This window comes from Scomber japonicus, chromosome 6, assembly GCF_027409825.1.
Source record: "Scomber japonicus isolate fScoJap1 chromosome 6, fScoJap1.pri, whole genome shotgun sequence".
Lineage (NCBI taxonomy): Eukaryota > Metazoa > Chordata > Actinopteri > Scombriformes > Scombridae > Scomber > Scomber japonicus.
In genome coordinates this window covers 14,337,837-14,356,172 of record NC_070583.1, presented here as the reverse complement: position 1 = coordinate 14,356,172, position 18,336 = coordinate 14,337,837, and the positions used below count along the sequence as shown (strand labels likewise).

At 42.4% G+C, this 18,336-nt stretch overlaps 1 protein-coding gene across 1 annotated transcript in view; it reads right to left on the bottom strand.

The window, feature by feature from the left end:
• atm (ATM serine/threonine kinase) overlaps nt 1–18,336 on the bottom strand; it is a 24,862-nt gene extending 6,526 nt beyond the window's left edge. The window contains exons 1-49 of the mRNA XM_053320424.1: nt 18,302–18,336; nt 17,950–18,078; nt 17,690–17,808; nt 17,043–17,188; nt 16,532–16,696; nt 16,225–16,390; nt 15,871–16,109; nt 13,839–14,008; nt 13,534–13,712; nt 12,975–13,346; nt 12,679–12,882; nt 12,312–12,413; nt 11,935–12,169; nt 11,704–11,835; nt 11,435–11,560; nt 11,187–11,267; nt 10,900–11,086; nt 10,403–10,596; nt 10,237–10,316; nt 9,875–10,030; nt 9,612–9,687; nt 9,303–9,445; nt 9,046–9,163; nt 8,751–8,921; nt 8,391–8,566; nt 7,988–8,231; nt 7,787–7,902; nt 7,500–7,626; nt 7,185–7,384; nt 6,845–7,019; nt 6,002–6,160; nt 5,786–5,918; nt 5,596–5,691; nt 5,326–5,497; nt 5,087–5,228; nt 4,737–4,913; nt 4,223–4,400; nt 3,537–3,642; nt 3,272–3,430; nt 2,799–2,907; nt 2,407–2,495; nt 2,206–2,308; nt 1,940–2,088; nt 1,707–1,811; nt 1,485–1,604; nt 1,158–1,392; nt 884–1,054; nt 601–720; nt 15–232 (exon numbers count right to left, since the gene is read on the bottom strand). Coding sequence (XP_053176399.1) covers nt 15–232; nt 601–720; nt 884–1,054; nt 1,158–1,392; nt 1,485–1,604; nt 1,707–1,811; nt 1,940–2,088; nt 2,206–2,308; nt 2,407–2,495; nt 2,799–2,907; nt 3,272–3,430; nt 3,537–3,642; nt 4,223–4,400; nt 4,737–4,913; nt 5,087–5,228; nt 5,326–5,497; nt 5,596–5,691; nt 5,786–5,918; nt 6,002–6,160; nt 6,845–7,019; nt 7,185–7,384; nt 7,500–7,626; nt 7,787–7,902; nt 7,988–8,231; nt 8,391–8,566; nt 8,751–8,921; nt 9,046–9,163; nt 9,303–9,445; nt 9,612–9,687; nt 9,875–10,030; nt 10,237–10,316; nt 10,403–10,596; nt 10,900–11,086; nt 11,187–11,267; nt 11,435–11,560; nt 11,704–11,835; nt 11,935–12,169; nt 12,312–12,413; nt 12,679–12,882; nt 12,975–13,346; nt 13,534–13,712; nt 13,839–14,008; nt 15,871–16,109; nt 16,225–16,390; nt 16,532–16,696; nt 17,043–17,188; nt 17,690–17,808; nt 17,950–18,021 — 7,412 coding nt within the window. The 5' untranslated portion in view covers nt 18,022–18,078; nt 18,302–18,336. The remainder of the gene's footprint in view (nt 1–14; nt 233–600; nt 721–883; nt 1,055–1,157; nt 1,393–1,484; nt 1,605–1,706; nt 1,812–1,939; nt 2,089–2,205; nt 2,309–2,406; nt 2,496–2,798; nt 2,908–3,271; nt 3,431–3,536; nt 3,643–4,222; nt 4,401–4,736; nt 4,914–5,086; nt 5,229–5,325; nt 5,498–5,595; nt 5,692–5,785; nt 5,919–6,001; nt 6,161–6,844; nt 7,020–7,184; nt 7,385–7,499; nt 7,627–7,786; nt 7,903–7,987; nt 8,232–8,390; nt 8,567–8,750; nt 8,922–9,045; nt 9,164–9,302; nt 9,446–9,611; nt 9,688–9,874; nt 10,031–10,236; nt 10,317–10,402; nt 10,597–10,899; nt 11,087–11,186; nt 11,268–11,434; nt 11,561–11,703; nt 11,836–11,934; nt 12,170–12,311; nt 12,414–12,678; nt 12,883–12,974; nt 13,347–13,533; nt 13,713–13,838; nt 14,009–15,870; nt 16,110–16,224; nt 16,391–16,531; nt 16,697–17,042; nt 17,189–17,689; nt 17,809–17,949; nt 18,079–18,301) is intronic.

The following is an 18,336-nucleotide window of genomic DNA, read 5'->3' as shown; positions in this document are numbered from 1 at the left end:
TCCAGAGTGCAGACCTGTTGGATGTTACTTTACGTTCCTTCATCAAGTCCACTTCCTCTTTGGCCTTCTCAAGCAAGGCCTGCTTGTTCTCAAACTCAGAGGAGTTCATATATTTGTCGATGCTCTGGTACTGTGCATCTGAGAAGCGGGCCAGCGACAGGAAGGCCTCGGTCCGCTGACTCTGCAGCCTTGAGTCCTGCACACCCGACTCGCCCTCAATCACCTCCACTGCCTGACAGAACATCACAGGAGACACTTTTACTGATCTGAAAGCTACTAGCTACTCTCATAAAAGGAAGTCAGAGTCAAAATAATCCTGACAGTTCAGCAGCAGTGGCTATGAAAAAAGATCACACAAATACATTAATTATTTAATTTTGTCCATATAAATCTGCCATAGCCCAAGGATATAAACTGTGAATCTGCAGAGGTTTGGACATCAGTAAATTATTCATATACGTTGGACTGTGTGTGCGTGTGTGTGTGTGTTCTTCTCATAGGTCTCTGTTATGCGGTCACAATCAGTGAAGGTGAATCCTAAAATCCTGTCAACAACAAGGCTTGAATCAGGTAATCCAGATACTATTAGCTTCTTCTTACCCTCTCCAGGTACTTCTCAAGTATGACTCCAGGACTTTCCAGGCAGGTCTCAGCCAGCCAGTTGCCACACAGTCTGAGGCACTCAGTGTATAATGGGGCCAGAGCAGGATTGAAATCCACCTGGTCAACACAGAAGAAAACAAAGAATAATTAAAAGGAAGAATATTGACATTTTGGCTAATATGCATTTGAATTAATCTGATGTATTTGTGTATTACTGGATTCCATAATAAACACTGGGATGTTCCATAATTAAAGTTTGATCTGTCTGTTTATGTCTGACCTTTTCCTCAAGGTTGTTTATCATCTTTCTCAGCCGACCCAGAGCCAGTCCCTGCTCTCCCTTTGCCCAGAACACCTGAGCCTCCTCCAGTTGCCATGACAACACAGGTGATGATGCCCGTGGCCCTCCACCGCCATGCTGCGTCATCTGAAACACTGCCCGCTCTGCCAGCTGGACACAGTGGATACATGGATTGCAACAGTGTGAGTACCTAATAGTTGAAATAAAAGTTAATGTTTCCTTATGTCTGACGGTACAAACATTCAGATGTTACCTGTGTGTTCCCCGCCTTACGAGCCAGCTGGCAGAGCTCCATCAGGTGTTCAGTGACCACAGAGGTGAGATACTGATTGCTGTCGGGGTCTCCCACCCTGGACATCAGTGTGTTCTGAGCAACAGAGCGAACAGCCAGAATGGGCTCCACCAATGCAAAGTCGCTGTCAGTGAGCAGCTGGGAATGCTGCCGCCACTGGCTGCAAACATCCCTCAGAGCAACATCAGAGAAGCGTCTGATACATACAGTAAATAAAAAATAAACATTACTTAGGATTCATAAATTCTCTGTTGTACATTGTTGCTGATTTTTGACTTTCGCCATCACCTAGAGAAGAGCTGTTTGACACTCTCCAGCTCCCTGATGCTCTGCAGGTTCCTGAGGGCTGGGTACAGAGAAGACACGGCCTCTAGACTGCCTTTGCACAGCTCCTCCACTTCTGCACCCCTGTGGAAACACACAAGCTCATAGATGGGCGAAAAATATGTCCACAACAACATAATTCCATTACATTGGAAGTAAAACTGAGTGTCTAAATGTCTGCCATACCTGGCCTGTTTCAGAGTTTCTTCAAGTATGGAGAATTCTTTGTCCCTTAACGCTTGCAGACCACAAAACACTGATTCATGGAAGCCGGGTTTGGATTTTTCACTCCTGATGTATCAAATGTGATTTGGAGAGAATAAAAAAAAAGGCATCAAAAAAGGCAAGTGAGATTTCCTCTAATCCTATGATAGATTACTCTTGTTTTTTGTGCAGTTTTGTCATTCTCCTCCACTCACCTCTCTGACAGGTCGCAGTCCCACTGGGTGTTCCTCCAGGCAGCCTGGAAGCGGAGCTCTCTCAGCTCAGCTCCCCACTCTACCCCTTCACTCTCCAGACCTTTCAGATAGGTAGTGAGGATGCTGCTCAGACCAAAGTTCTGTAGGCCCTGTTGGCACAATAGTGAGAAAGAGATGAAATTATAGAGACTGTGTTAGACTATTTGATGTAATTTCATCTGTTGTTTGTTTGCACATCTTGCCATTTGCATCTTTCACTAATTTACCTCCACAATTCCCACTTGTCGAGTGACGTCCGGCAGAGTGGAGTGAAGGTCGTATGAGGTTAGAGCTTTCCCCCACATGGCCTCATGCTCATAAGTCCGAATTCTATAAATTACAAATAAAGTTTTAATTCTGATGATGATTCAGCTCCGAAAAAAAGAAATGATAATGTCTGCAGGTCTAATCACTAGATTATTGATTACCTTGTCAGTGGACTGGTCATCGTCTCTCCTCCACAGCCATAAAGACTATCAGGCTCTCCAATGCTCCGATAGACTTCAATCAGCAGCTCCTACAAACATGTAAGAGAGTGAGAAAACAGGAACAAATGATGACTATAACTACTGTGTATTGGATCGCATGATACTTTACAGGTTCATGTGAGAATCCATGTTTAAATATGGAAAACCACATGCCCAGTTGATTATCATCACACAGGACTCACAACAGGGCAATAACAAATCAAACTGGAACTGATTTTTCTTTGCTGGTATTATCAAATATCTCAAATAATTTGCTTTGTGAGACAATTTATGATTATAAAACATGAAAATGAGAGGTGATACAACATACATATCTAACATGAAGGACTGACCTGCAGACTGATATTGGTCTCTTCCATGCTCCTCTCAATTAGGCTGGAGATGGTGAGGTTCTGGCTGTTCTCCTCAAAATTGATCTTGCGAGTCACTCTGGACTTGGTCCTGCAGATTAGACAGATACATTAACCAAGAAAAAAATCCAGACATGCTTTTGATGAAGTAAATGATAAGAAAACAACTTTTTTTGGGGTGTTTAACATAGCAGCCTAAGACATTCCCCACTTTGTGTGTGTGTGTTTTTTTTTTAGAAAAGTTAACACACATTATAATTACATAATAATTTAAAATAGTCAGAAATAAAATAAAATTAGGATATGCAGATTTAACATGATATGAAAACAAAAACTTTGGTCAATATTCTCAAACTCATCTACCTGTGGTTTAATGCAATGACCTCAGCAGGGTTCTTAGAAAAAAATCAAATAAACGAGACAATAATAAAAAAAAAAATTGAACTCATGAATACCTGCGACTTTCCTCCATGTTAGCTTTGATTTTGTCGACATAGATCTCAGTGTAGAGAAGAGCGGTGAAGTGAGCTGAGCAGGATTGAGCAGCTTTAGCCACCTCCAGATAGTTCAGCTCCAGCCAGAAGTTTGAGTGACACACTGTACCACAGGAGGTGCTGGAAGAGAGATACAGAGTTTATTTCCTCGACAAGAAGAACAAGGATCAAGATTCACATATACTTTTATCTGAAAACATATTTGATTACAATAAAAAATACAAACCTAGCAGACTCCAGCGGTCTCTGTTGGTGTCTCAGATAGTCAATAACTGCCAGCATAGTGCGCAGTGAGGCCTTGTCATACAAGCCTTGGCTGGCAGTATCTGACTCTGTAAAGAACAATTAACACTTATCACAAATAGTTCATAAAAATCATAAAAGATAGATAGATTTATTGTCCTTTCCAGGATAATTATTTTCACATTCCGTACAACCACGATAAATTACACAGACACTTTCACAGGTTACAAGAACAAACATACCACAGACATATACCTGCCACCATACGCATATCCATTTCTCACAGTTACAATCTCTTGTTTCTTTTGTTTAGTTCTGTTACGGCATAGGCCGGGGATGAAGCTTTTACTGAATTTTATTTTCTTCCAGGCCAGCGACCTGTATCGTTGGCCAGATGGAAGGAGTATGAAATATGTGTTGAGGGGATGGCTGGGATCAAGTGCTATGGAGTGTGCTCTGCGTGCAGCGGCTGTGATGTTGAGGTCTGAGATTGAGGTGGGGAGCCCGATGATCTTGGCAGCCGTGTGTGTGATCTATATTTGTTTGTTTCTGTTGGGTGCTGACAGCATATTGAAAGACTGAATCACATACATGCCAAACTAAGAAGGTGAAGAGGACAATAAATGATCATTATTGTTAAATATCTTTTCTATCTGACATTATTTGTACCAGAGTCAGAGTTGAAGGGTGTTGCGGAGCGGCTGGAGGCCTGAGCGCTTCTGCAACAAAAACTGAAGAAGTCCTGGATGTGAGAGGAGAGCAATTCTCTCCACGAGCCATCTGAGTCGTCCAGCAGGATGGAGTGGATGATGAGGGGCAGCAACCTCTGACAGCAGTCCACTCTCACCTAAAGCCAGTGGGGGGAAAAACAGGCACGGTTAGATCTGGAGCTCTGGATTACAGACTGACACGATGAAGATTCACCTCGACTGTAGCTGCTTTTTGCTTTGAATCAGAGCTGACTAGCTATACGTAAAACACATTTAACATTTAAAAACAACCAAAGATGTAGATAGTACATGAATCCCTATTTAACCCCCCTTATTGTTAATGGAAATATTGACTAATACTTTTTTTTTTTGCAAGAATCTATTTCACCCACAAAACTCTTATAAACACAGAAACAGAAAGACAGTCAGGATGCGACTGATGTGAACAGTCTTTCAGTTCTTTCTGTGCTCACCAGACACAGTGGTCGTGACAGCAGCAGAGCCTCACTCCTGACTCCTCCGCTGTCCAGCAGTGCGGTGCACAGAGCCTTCAGCCAGACATTGTGGCCGCCGGCCTGAGGAATCCAAAACTCCTGGCTCCCCAGCTTCTCCTTGGCCTCCGAACTCTCCTCGGCAGTCACCTTTGCAACCTGATCAGAGGTGACAATCCATAATACACACGTACACATTCAAATTGAGGTAGTACAGCAGTGTTTTAAAGGTTTTTAGAGCGAAATGGAAAAAAAATGTCACTATAAACTGTTTACTGTTGTTATGTTTTATTAGAGGGTGCACACGGGGCAAAAACACACCCCTAACCAACCTTCTTCTTGGCCTTTCTAAAGGGGTTGAGGTAGGTCAGCATGGGGTCTCTGTTGTCTTTGTGTTGCTCCCAGAAGTCAATCCCTGACTGAGTGGTGAGGATGTTCTTCACACACTGAGCTGCTGCCTGCCTCACCTCAATACTGGTGTGCAATCAAAACACAGAATTCAACGATTATTAATGCAAACAGCTTGCTCCTTCCACACTCACCGATTTTGATTACTGAGGTTTAAGATTACCGCTGCTGAGTGAGCGCGTCGTTCATGCAGTTGAGGATGATGTAAACACACTGTGACTCAGTGGAGGTGAAGAGAGACACAGCCTTCTCGTAGAGGGGGTCTCTGCCGTGAAGCAGGGCGATGGTGGAGAAATCTACTGGACCCAGTTCTCCTAAGCAACTTCCTGCTGCCTCTGGAGGAAAAAATGTGTGTGTTGTACTTGTAAAACTGTCCTGACATGGCTGAGAACAAGCATACTGTAGCTATAGAAAGTACTTTTTGACAGTGTACCTAGAATATCAGCTCCTCCTGGGTGGTTGGCTGCCAGTTTACAGAGCTGCAGCAGGCTGAGAACCAGCTTCACAAGCACACTGTCCGAAGGGTCAGCTAAGGAGGACAGAGGACAGGATTTAGAAGACATTATATATTCAACATGAAGGTTTTTACACATTACACAATTATTCCCCATCTATCAACAGACCATGGCACTCTTTGAGCAGCCCTCTGATCTGTCCCTTGTTGTCATGCAGCTGCCTGGTCAGCTCCTTTAGACCCTCGAGTCTGGTCAGAGGTAAGGAGTCACAGGATGTCACTGACAGGAAGTGGGATATCTCCTGTAGAAGAGGAACAAGGAGGGTTTAGTTTAGTAGTAAAATATAGGATTCTTTCTACAATGGTTTGTTTTTGTTGCCATTACCTGTCTGAGTGTAAACGTCCCATTGTCATATTTGAGCATGTGTTGTACAGACCGCAGCTCTCTGAATTCAGGGAGGTTAGGAAAAGGCTCCAACCGGCGGATGGCTTCCTTCAACTTCTGCTGATTCTCTATCACGAGATACATCAACAGACTGAGCACCTACAGGGCCAAAGAGAAGTAACAAAAATGAACCTGTGTTGCTGTCAAATGCTGCAAGAAGGAAGAAAAATGCACCTATTAAGAGACAAATCTATGTATGATATGGTAAACCTGGAACCTTTATTTTAAAAAGAAATTAAAGACATTATCCTGAAATTGATACAGAGCTTTATCAGGCAAGTAGCAACCAGTCAATTCTTGTTTCTGTGTACAAAGGCCTCAAATTCTATATTTTGCATTTTAAAAGTGAATATCTTATACAAAATCTATTAAATGACCAGAACTGAAGGAAAATGTTGCAAGTAATGTGCAGCTGTATCAGGTGCTTCTCAGATTTGACTCTGACTGGCATCCCTAAATGGCGCTAACAAAAACTGCTTTGTATTAAATCCAATGACTTTATTAATTTGTTTTAATTTAACTGTAATCATTGTTGTTATTTCTATGGATGTACTGTGTTTGTGTTTTGTTTCCCCATCTGTTCCAAAAAAATAATAAACATATATTTTAAAAAGTATAGTGCTAACAGACTAATGTTCATCTATCAGTGTGCTCAAAAGTTCGTGCTTGTGTCCAACAACAATAATAGTGAACTCTAGTGGAAACAGATGCATGCATAGTTTTGTTTCAACGATTTAAATAGAATATGTACAGCAAAATCATTCATTTCTACCTGTCACTTACCTGCTGTGAGATAGCGGGCCGTCTCGTCACCTGAGCTGTGAGAGTCCCAACAATGACCTGTAGGTGACAGTCCAGAGCGTCATCGCAGAACTGCAGTGCTGCCCGACACACGGAGGTCAGCAGGTCACAGCACAAAGACAAGCTTCGTGTAGAGACCTCATCACACTGAGCTGGTCTGTGAGTGAGAGAAACACAAACTGGCTTGACATTGTCGAGGAAGATGGAACAGAGGATACCGACTTTATTTTGTGCACATACAGTCTGTGTGATACTATACTGACTATACTGTATGTACAGTGTGCATGTATTAATCCACCTTTGAGTGTTTGTGTTCACTGACCTGCTGTTGATATGGTGGATGAGTGTGTAGATGATGTCCCTGAGGACAAAGGCCCAGGCTCCTCCTAGACCGTCCCTCACCTCACGGAGCAGCAGGTTGACAAAAAGGTGATACATCAGGAGGATGCGGTGGCGTTCATAGCTGTTGGTCGTCTCATCTGCCCTTTCACACACTGCTAGCAGAATCTTCTGAATAGATATCTATGGTAAACAAAAGGGAGGACAACTGTGAGACCATCATAAACAACAAAAACAGTAAAGCAGGTTGTTACAGTTAAAAGACCAAAAAAAATCTCACATAACTCAACCATCTTACCGGAGTTTTTGATAGAATGGCCACCAGTGATTTGTGGTTGGCACTGTGGCATTTGCTGAGGTAGTCCAGTGTAGCTTTGATGACATAGGAGTTGAAGTATGGTGGGTTTGGTACAGGGTCCAGTTCCCTGAAGATGTTAAACACTTTTTAAAAACATGTTATCTTTTTATGTTTATTTTTTATAAGATGGACAGAAAAAAAGATCAGTTCACTGATTAACAATTTCATGAATAAACTAACACACCAAATAAATTAATTCAAAATATTAAATATCACATTATCATTACCCTATAAAGCATTTCAGGTTCTCTCTGTCTCCTTCACCTCCACTTCCTTCATACAGAGTCATCAGCAGTTCTACCACTATGTCCGCCAGGTTACTGTGGATCAGGCTGTCAATTCGCTGTGGAAACATGCCGCACATGTAATACAGTCTATTAAATATGCCAGATCTACATGTTGGCTAAAAGTTACACTGCAGTTTTTACCTGTTTGCCCAGACAGTTGGCATCCTTGAGCAGGTCGTACACCTTGTGGGCATTCTCTCTCTGCTCTGCCACTTGTGCATCCTGTCCAGACAAGGCAAAATATGGCAGGATGTTGACCATAATCTTGGGGAAGCAGTCGGCCAGCAGCTCTTTCCAGTCCTTCTCAAGACACCTGCCGATAGACTTCACCTGCTCAAAGTCATCCAGGAAGACCAGGTGGGGGATCAGTACCTGGTAAGAGGAGCTACAAGAGGGCACAACAAGGATATTATAACCGAGTGCTTGTTCATCATTAAATTAGTTGATGTTTTGTGTAATTTTCAAACTTTCCACTCAGTTTAGAATCACTATATAATACTAAAAAAAGAGGGAAAAAAAGGAAATGACAAGTCTGCTTCCTCACTTATAGAAATCTTTGACAGTGTCATGGTCTAGGAGTGTGTAGGGGAAAGATCCAAGAGTGTAGCGGTCATCAGACTGTCTCTGTGAGAGCCACTCAGCTATCAAGTAGTACAGGTGAGAGCTGACAAATGTTTTCACACTCCTGTAACCCAGCACTCTGGACACACTGCACAACATCTGTGAAGGAAAGGACAAAAACATCTCATCTCACTCTTAAAGAGAAGCCTTTTGATATATAAATAAACATTTAGGCTCAAACTGAAACATACCAGCTGCCATATCAGATACTTTACTTGCTAAATGATTGGGACATGTACATTGCCCGTGGCTATAAAGACAGATCTTAGTATGAAACTGTTACCTTTTTAATAAGCTGTTCCTCTATATTGTTTTCCTTGTAGGACTGGAAGAGGGCAAACAGAGACTGTTTTTCACAGACTGGACTACAACACAGCACAATAGACAGACTCTTCAGAAGCGTGGCCTGGCGGTTGAAGATTTCATCCTGCTGGTCATCAGAGGAGCTGCTTTTCTGTATATAATCCCAGACAGAAATAACACATGCAAAACAAACAACAGAAAACACACAGAAAGTCAAAGAGATGTGGAAATGCAGACACAATGAACTGATTCGTGGCAATACTCAATGATCTTACTGGGAGCTTCATTCCCTCCTGAGCTTTCAGGTAAATGTTCTCAAACGCTGCCTGCTGGTGTTTTAATGGCAACATCTTACTCCTATCTGGATCCTCATGTTTCATCTCAAGGAACAACCTGGATACAAAGCAGAGTAATGAAAGTGATTAAATGTATTATTACATATTTGAATCATGTTTAGATTTTATATATGATGTACATGGGTGACGAAAACATATCCTGTTAAATTATAAGTCAACTCCCAGGTAAAACATACCTCTCTGCTGACATGGCTACAAGCATGCGGACTTGGTGATGAGCATCTGCAAGGTGAGATGGAAGGAAGATGGACACTGGACGCTCCTCCTCTCTGTCAGCACCTCTGAAACTCAGGACTGCCCACTTGCAACAAGGGTCAGCCTGGCAGAGAGGAGAATAAGAATATGCAGAAAAGTTGACAAGAGGGTGAGACTTTGTTCTAATATGTTAACAATAAGTAGTCCTCAAGAGACTTTTGTCACTATTTAATATAATTTCATCCCTCAAATTTTGATTTGATTTGATTTGGTTCTCTGTAAGAACTTACCTCCAGCAAGGCCACCAGACACTGCACTAAAGCAGCTCGCACAGTTGCCATGCATTTTCCCGACTGACTCAGGATACTAAAACACAGCAGAGGGGTTGAGTTAGAGTCAGTAACTGAACCACAAACGCATAAACCTAATGTATTCCCTCCAATATAATTGTCATTTGATGTAACGTTTTAGCAAGACCTTCATCTTAATTTGTTTAAGACTAAATGCTCCTATAGCAAGTGTCCATGGTGTAAGAATACAGTATGCTACTAACCAGAACCCAGACACCACTTGTAGCAGGGACCCTTGCACATGTCTCATCTCGTCTGGGGTGTGTTGGGTCCTCCCTAAACTCCTGATGGAGGGCAATAAACCCAGAAGCACAGCAGCGCAGATCTCTTGGTCCTGACGGTACAAAGAACACAGGTCCCTGTAGACACAGCACAAAAAATGAGGTGAACCACATGAAAAGATTATTAGGTTTTAATACCAAAATCAGTGCGTTGTTTAAGACAACATTAAGGTTTAAACGTCTTCATTAGAATATTTTATGTTGCTCTGAGCACAACATGGTTATAATTAACAACTGCTCTATCAGCAACAAAGTGAATTTGTGCAGCAGAAAGATTTCCTTACGCCAGAGGACGAAGTAACGAGTCAAACTCCTCTGGAGAGAGAGTGTCCTCAACAGGAAGCTTCTTCAACAGGATGAGATACTGTAAGAGAACCAGACATTTGTTGTTCAGCAGCTGAGCCATCATTGCCACCTGCCACCACATCTTTCAAATTAACTGCTACCCACCATGTTGAGGTGCAGGGCTTTGCTGAAGTCGATCTGCTTTACCAGCAGCAGCAGCCGGTGCCGCACTTCCTGCGGTTTGAGAAGTTGGCCGGGGACGGGCTGGACAGAGCCGCACTCACACAGGAACTCCAGCATCGCAAGGAAAGCCAGGTCCTGGTGGGCCAGGTGATCATCTGCTAACAGGCTTTTTGCACCTGTATAAGAGAGAACCGTGATTTATCTATCTATGATCAACTGATACATTTGAAAAACTGTGAACGTATCCTAACTTAAAAGTTCAGCTAAAGATGGCTGTTGGGTCCCTCAACAAAAAGGTTGGGAACTACCGCTCTATGATGTTAGTAGGCCTCTGCCTATGAACACAAATATCAAACACATTGTATCCTGTGCAATGTTTAATTTAGTAGTGAAATGGTTAAACATCTTTCTACTAAAGACTTTGTAGTATTTTTTCTGTATGTCTAATCTAAAGCAAAGCACTAGAAATCACTCCTTACCTGGCCTACAGGCAGCATCAGTGTTTTCTCCCTTCTGTCTGTGGTTCCCATTGGTGCTGCTATGAGACTCTTCACCATCTTCAAACAGGTCAATGTCGTCCCTTTGTTGAGTTCTGGTCATGTTCCAGTCATCATCCATATGATCATCTTCATCCACAACATTAACTCTCTTAGAAACACTGTTGAGCTGTGGAGACAAGGACGCAAGACAGTGAGCAGGCTCACGGCTTACTTTTTTTCTTACATATCTTGAATCTGCTACATGCAGCTCTACATCTGTCCCTTACCAAGAGTTTGCAGATCTCTGCCATGTCACTGAGGAGACTGGCTGGCAGAATCATTCTGAACAGACTAGAGGAGAAATCATCCTGCAGGAGAGAAAATAAAGGATAAAACAGAGTCTTAAAATCTAGATAGCAACAAGTGCAGAGGAAAGTTAACGACTGGATTCTCCTTAAATTGTTGAGATAGATTTAAAAATTCTGTATTTTTCATGATGATGACAAAAACATGCAAAGATGAAGGCTTGTTTGACCTCGTTTCTTCTTGTGGCGGACAGTGTGCAGAGCTTCATGACAGATCTCAGCGTGGTCATGGTCCCTTCTTCTGTCATCTTCACTTTCACACTAGAGACAAAGCCGCTGAAGTCCTGGGCCACAGCCTGATGACAAAAACACACCAATAACTTCATAATTCATGATACAAAACTGCATACTAACACGGACAAGAAAAAATAATCAAAACAACTAGCTGATATTATTACATGCATTTACCAGATGGAGTAACACAAGTTTGAATGTATACCTTAGCTTTAGTGAAGAGCTGTGAGTGGCAGGCTTCCTCCTCAGTAAGAAAACCAGTGGAGACATAACCTGCTAGAACACCAGTCAGCAGACTGAAACAGCGCACCAGACACTCTGGAGGGGTGGACTGAGACTGCAGAGGTTAAATCAGAAAAAAAAACCCACTTTGTTACTGTCACAACTGTACAGACAGATAACACACATGAAGAAACACGTATTAACCTCCACTCACATCAGGTGAGTAGCAGTTGAGCAGGTTGTCAGCCACACAAAGCACCGACTGCTCCAACTTGTTTTTGAGGCTGGGGACAGCAGTGAACTGGCCATCAGTTGGTGTCCCCTTCACCGTCTCGTCACTCCCTTGGATATCTGAGGGCAGCGTGTTGAAGCTGAACTGCAAGTACAGCCTCTCAATCTCCTCCAGGTTGTCTCTGGCACTGAGCGATACTTGTTCTTGAAAAAAGGCACTAAAAATAAAAAAGGAATCAAAACAAATTTATTTTTATTCTAAACAACATGACAATGCCAGGAAACTACTGAAATATGGATTGTAACATTTAAAATCATACAAGTGTTTCTAGTGTCCTACTCTCTCATCTGTCCCCTCACCTCTCAATTCCATCAGCACTCAGCAGGAACTTCAGGCCAGCTCTTGTGTCTTTCAAAGTCAGGGATACCAGGATGTTTGCTATAAGATTGTGAGGAAAGTCTCTGCACAGGACCATAGCAAATCATCAGTTTAAACAAAGGCAAAACAGTATTTACTTTAACAGAGAAATGTTAAAAGAAAATAAGAGTGTACATTATGTTGAGCTCACAGGGAGCCTCTGTATGTGCAGCAGTAACTGTCACTGGAGCTTACCTTTCTTTAAAAATGAATATAGCTTAAGATATTAGCATTAGCATAAAACCAGAATAAAACTAGAGAGTTAAATCCACAGTCAGTAATATGTGGGGAGAAAAAAAAGTGCCAAACCTGCAGATGATGGGGTGAGGTCGGGAGCTATCCTCCATCTCGTCACTCTGATCTGTCATTAGAAGCCAGCCTATGAGGGTCTCCTTCAGGTTGAATGACCCAGATCCATCAGTGATCCCCGTAGAGTCCCAGCCTGAGCTCGAGATGAGACTCTTAGGGACCAAACACTTCAGCAGGGCCTGGGCTAGACAGAGTGCAGCACTCCTGTGTATAGTTAGAAAAAGAGCAAGTGAAGAAATGTATGCACACACAGATGCAGCTGCACATTTAATGTTGCACAATGAGAAAAGGCTCACTGGGATGGTTTGCATGCTGATCCAGAGAAGAGTTTCCAGAACTCTCTGTCCATATTGATCAGTCCGCCTTGGACAATGGAGGCCAGCAGGTCCAGACTGAGGGCCTCCATCTGGGGTGAACTGACGCCTCGCAGCGACAGGGCCCACACTCGACGCCACAGCCTGTCCAGCTCTGCCTTGTGGACCTGGACCCTCTCTGGGTAGCAGGCCTGGCATCGGGCCACCTCCCTCATACAGCGCAGGACATAGGGCCCTCTCTCTCCTCTTCGCTGCTCTGCTAGGAGCTGGTACAACACTGACAGTAGCGGAACCAGCTCCCGGCCGGGCACCATAGAGGGGTACTTAGAGATGAGAACTGCAGTGATCTGCAGCCTTAGGGGCAAAAATAACATTTAAATACTTCGGTTACAGTCAGAAAAACAACAGGATTTTATATCTCAGGTTATATTTTACTTCATATACAAAACATCTTTATCACAAAATAAAATAAAATTGTATGCAGCACTTCTTAGTTTACCATCAAAATGTTTTCTTATTAATTGTATTGTGATTTTCATACCATGGTATGATATCAAAGTCACTCTGCTGACACTGCAGATGGTCCCGGAGGACCTCCCAACCCAGTTCGATGCGCCGTCGCTTGTTGGGTGTTCCATGGGTGGGACTGCCCATCTGGGTGACTCTGAGGGAAGCCTGCGTCACCTCCAAGATCTGGATGTCGTTGACATCACTGAACAGCTACAACATGCCACAAATACAAGACAAGAAAACCTCATCTCTGTGACTTATATAATTGCCATAACTTTTAATTCAAGCTAAAGTGTAATTTTATCTGAGTGGTCCTTTGATTGATGCACCTCTTACCTGGTGACAGATGTCAGCTGTGAGCTCGATGAGATTGTCTTTGACAGCTATGTGTCTTGTGCCTGTAACGTACTTCCCTCTGCTGCCTATATGGCTGATTTCTCGAACCAAAGCATCGTACAGGTTGTACAGCAAACTCCGCCACTTTGTCCAGTCCTCAGCATGAGCTCCTAAAATATGAGATGAGGAACAATGGGCTTTTTGTTCATTTGTTATGGGACTACAACAGTGCTTTAGCATGTTTTAATCTATTACTTTTAAACCAGCCATTTTCCAAAGCAAACTCAAATAATCTTGGAGTTAAAAACAAATAGTTGATTAACTGATAAGTCAGTCAACAGAAAATCAATCACCATTTGTTTTGAGACATAAATACAATAGATCATTTTGAGGTCACTCTTTAGTAAAAGAATCTTCTTTGACATTTTTTGTTAAAATTAATTAATTTCTCTTTAAAGCTGCAGTTGGTAAGTCTTATAAAAGTAACTTTTTGTCCTATTTGCTAATTCTGTCACTATGTACAGACAGCATTACATGAAACTAGTAATCTGTAAAAAAAAAAATAATAAAAAAAAAAAAAAAAAAAAGGCTCATTTAGCCCCACCTACTGCTCCTACTGCAAATTGCCAGAATCCACCGCGACCGGACAAAAAGAACCAATCAGAGCCAGGATTGTGTTTGATGGAGTGTCTGACAGCTGTCGATCACTGCTCACACACACAGCCCCCTCCCCCTTCCTCCTCAGCTCGGTCAAGCTCATATCTCTGAATTTCTAGGTAAGGTATAGCCATGTGAAATTCACTGTAAAGCGTTTTATATCTAGCTGTGTGGAGTGTAGTTCATGTATTACTGGTCGCGTGCACATCCATGGGTGCGTGCCGTCGTACGCACGTCAGCCTCCTCTGGGGGAGGGACTTTGGAGGCAGGGCAGGAGTGCAGTGGAGAGAGAGAGGGAGGGATCTGAAAGTTGTACTTCTTCAAATTTGATGCTAAGTCCTCTCTCCTCAAAGTTACCAACTGCAGCTTTAAAGCATCAGAGCATCATATCTCTTTAGAAGTTTGTAACATCCACTGGCTTCCCCCTGGCCTCTTTTTGGAAGAGATCTTTCTCTCTGTGTTTCAGGTCTGCCACGGCCCTTTCTAAATGCTTGGATCACCCACACCTGAGCATCATTAGATCGTCAGTGGAGCTGTATATCAAGCCCTGTACCAGCGTGCCTTGCCATTTAGCCATGGAGCTGTTGGTTGGGCTGCTATTGTTGATGCAGTTCTGTTGAGCTTTAAGGTAACTTTGAGGTAGCATTGTAGGGGTTTTCTGCCTTTTTTTGCTCTCCCTTTTCTCGGTTAGCAAGAGAATTCAGTATTGTTATTCTGTTTGATTCTGTGGACCAGAGGCCTGTACTACGAAGCTGGATTAACATACCCGGGATATCTCTCCGTTACCTGGGTTGATTTACCCAGACATTCGCAATCCTGATAAGTGGTACTACGAAGCTGGTTATCAACTTGATAATTGAACCCAGGGTTTCCCAATCTGGATCACTGCACGCTCACATAAAAGGGGAGGTGTTTGCAGCGTCTGACCAATCACAAACATGGAGAAACCCTGCAGAGCAGACTACTTTACCAGCTAGCCGTTCAGCATAAGTTACCATGGTGATTTACCCCGGTAAGAAGTGAACCAGTGTCGTAGGACGGAAAACCCAGGGTTAACCCTGAAGTTACCTCGATAAGAGAAAATCCAGCTTCGTAGTACAGGCCTCAAGTGGTAGAGTGCAGTTTTTTGTTAAATGTTTTGGCCATATAGACCTTGATGCCTTATTTGCTTCCATTTCTGCAGTTTCAGTCTTATCTTTTTTTTTTTTTTTTTTTTTTTTTCACTTCCCTGTGCTTCCCTAAACATTAGAGGTTGTAACAAAGCTGAATGCTGTAGCACCAAAGACAAAGTTCTGTATGTTTAATCTGTTCAAACCTTTCCAGACAGAAATGGTCAAATCCTACAAACGTATTTCAAAATAACAAGAGAATCTACCTGTGTCCTGGGTCTTGGCTCCTTTAGGGTGGTGGACACAAATCTGTAGGTTGAAGAACTTCACAATCTCCTCTTTGAGGGCAGCACTGGGCCTCATATCCGCCCAGACATACAGTAAGGAAGGCAGAAGCTCTTCTCCCAGTTGACACACTTTCATCCGACAGTTCATGGCCGCAAATCTGAAGAAGATGTTGAGAGCCGAGACAAGGTGCTCCAAAACAGACAAGTGTTTCTCCTGCCTGTTAGGATCATGACAGTCCATTTAAAATAACAAGTGTGTCACATTAACATGAATACATTTAACTAATGTTATTGTCTACCAGCAAGTTTGGATGAAGTTTTAGAAGTCTGTACCTGGTGTTAAGCAATGCTTTGGAGAAGAAGCTGAACAGGGTGTTGTTGAATCCATCACTCTGCATGCAGCAGCCCTGCACCACTGTGTAGATGACTCTGCTCACCAAGACGCGGTTGATGGATTTACATGAAGAGCTGAACAGGCCACAGTACAAGTTCAAAAGACCTATGGATCATAAAAATAGACCGAGGGGGATTCAGTGATCAACAACACTGGTAAGTAGAAATACAATATAATTATCACTGTTAACATGTACCATGATTAAACATGATTTGTTTTCATTATTTAGATAAGTAGCCCACTGACTGTGCCACTGCTCTGGAGTGATGTCACACCAGTACTTGCGGACAGAGAAGATGTCCTTCACTAGGAGGCTGCTATAGTTTTCTCCATAGGCTGAACAGCTGAATGGATTCTGCAACACCTCCATCACATGTCTGAGCAGCTCACTGCACTTCAGACGAGGCCCACCTGCAGAGAGAGAGAGACCATTATACTTCAGTCCCTCCGGTACATTTTAAATGGATTCTAACTCAGATGAATGAGTTAGGTTCAGTAATGAAAGATGATTATAACATTCATCACACAAATACCCTCACTGCCATTTGACACAAATGAGGTCTAAATGTCTTAAAATGTAACCAACTTATAGTAATACTTTTGTTTCGACCAAATGTTTTATTTGTAGCGAAGTGCTAAAGCATTAAACATACAACATAAAGAAAATAAGTTAAGCTGAATAAGCCTTCCTGAACAGAAAGGTTTTTAGGCCTTTTTTTTCTTCTACCTCTACAGTGTGCAAAGATGGTGTCCTTACGTTTGTTTGCATAGCTGATGAAATATCTAATCAAACTGCACATTTCAGCCATCTTCTTTTCCCGTAGGGCCAGTGTCGTCGATGTGACATTGGATTTACTTGATTTGATGTTTTCCGTCTCTTTCTGGACATAACGCTGCAGAAACCTGACACAGGAAAAATACCTTAAAGCAAAGCAATGTAGGATGTGTACTTATCAAGGCTATTTTATCTGGACCACTGAAGATGGCACAACCAAAAGTGTGATTTGAGGATTTTAGACTTGGCTTACATGGTCCTGTAAGCCAACTTGAATAAAGCAGCAGTTCTAGATATAAAAAGCCAGCAATTTTCTGTATTGTAAAGTGTGCCAAACTTCCATTTGATTATGGGGCACAGTAAGATTCCCAGCAGCTACCTGGTATTAATTTGTGAATGCAAAGAAAGTGAAACTAAACACACACCATTCCACAGCACGTAACAGTCGACAACAACTATGGCCCACTGCCTGAGCAGGCAAGGTTAAAAGAATACCAATGTTGCAAGCTTACGTAAAGACTTGCAAGACGTGTGCATGAATAATAAAAACCAGAACACAACCAGTGTATTAGCTCTAAAACCGTTTTATTGCACATGTATGAAAATGCAAGTATAGAGAGGCAGATTACCTGAAAACAGCATCCCAAGTGAGTTGTTTGGAGCCTTTGGCTTTAGGTACTGAGGTGCGATCTAACTCCTGCACAACCTCTGGATTTCGAAGGAGCCGTCTGAAGTTTTCAGCTTCTTTCTGGAGGCAAAGATAGAGGACACATCACAAGTGTTAATATATAGTTGTAAATAAAACATAGCAAGACTGCATTTGTACAATAAACTATAATCAAACTATATACAGTATCTCATGACATGGTGTATATGTTAGTGTGATTACCTTCCTCTCTGTGACTTTGTCACTCTCCAGGCCCTTGCAGCAGACCAGCAGATCATGAAGAGCTAAACTCATGGTGGCTCACAGTGGATGAGGACACCGTTTACATCAAAGCAGAGCAGATTATTCCACCTACCAATACAGGATGTTGACAAAAGAAGTGGTATATTCAGACAAATTGTGCCAACACCACAGTTAGTCAGTATGTATCAGTATCTTTCCTCCAAATAACTACTGCCAGACTTTTATCATTGATACTACATACAATAACCGCTTAATTAGCTACCAATTAACTTAGCCTTAAAGACGAGCTACTCTAGCAACACAACATTGCTTTAACTTGATGCAGACTTACTTTCATCCACACAGCCGACCTCTGCTTGTTCACCG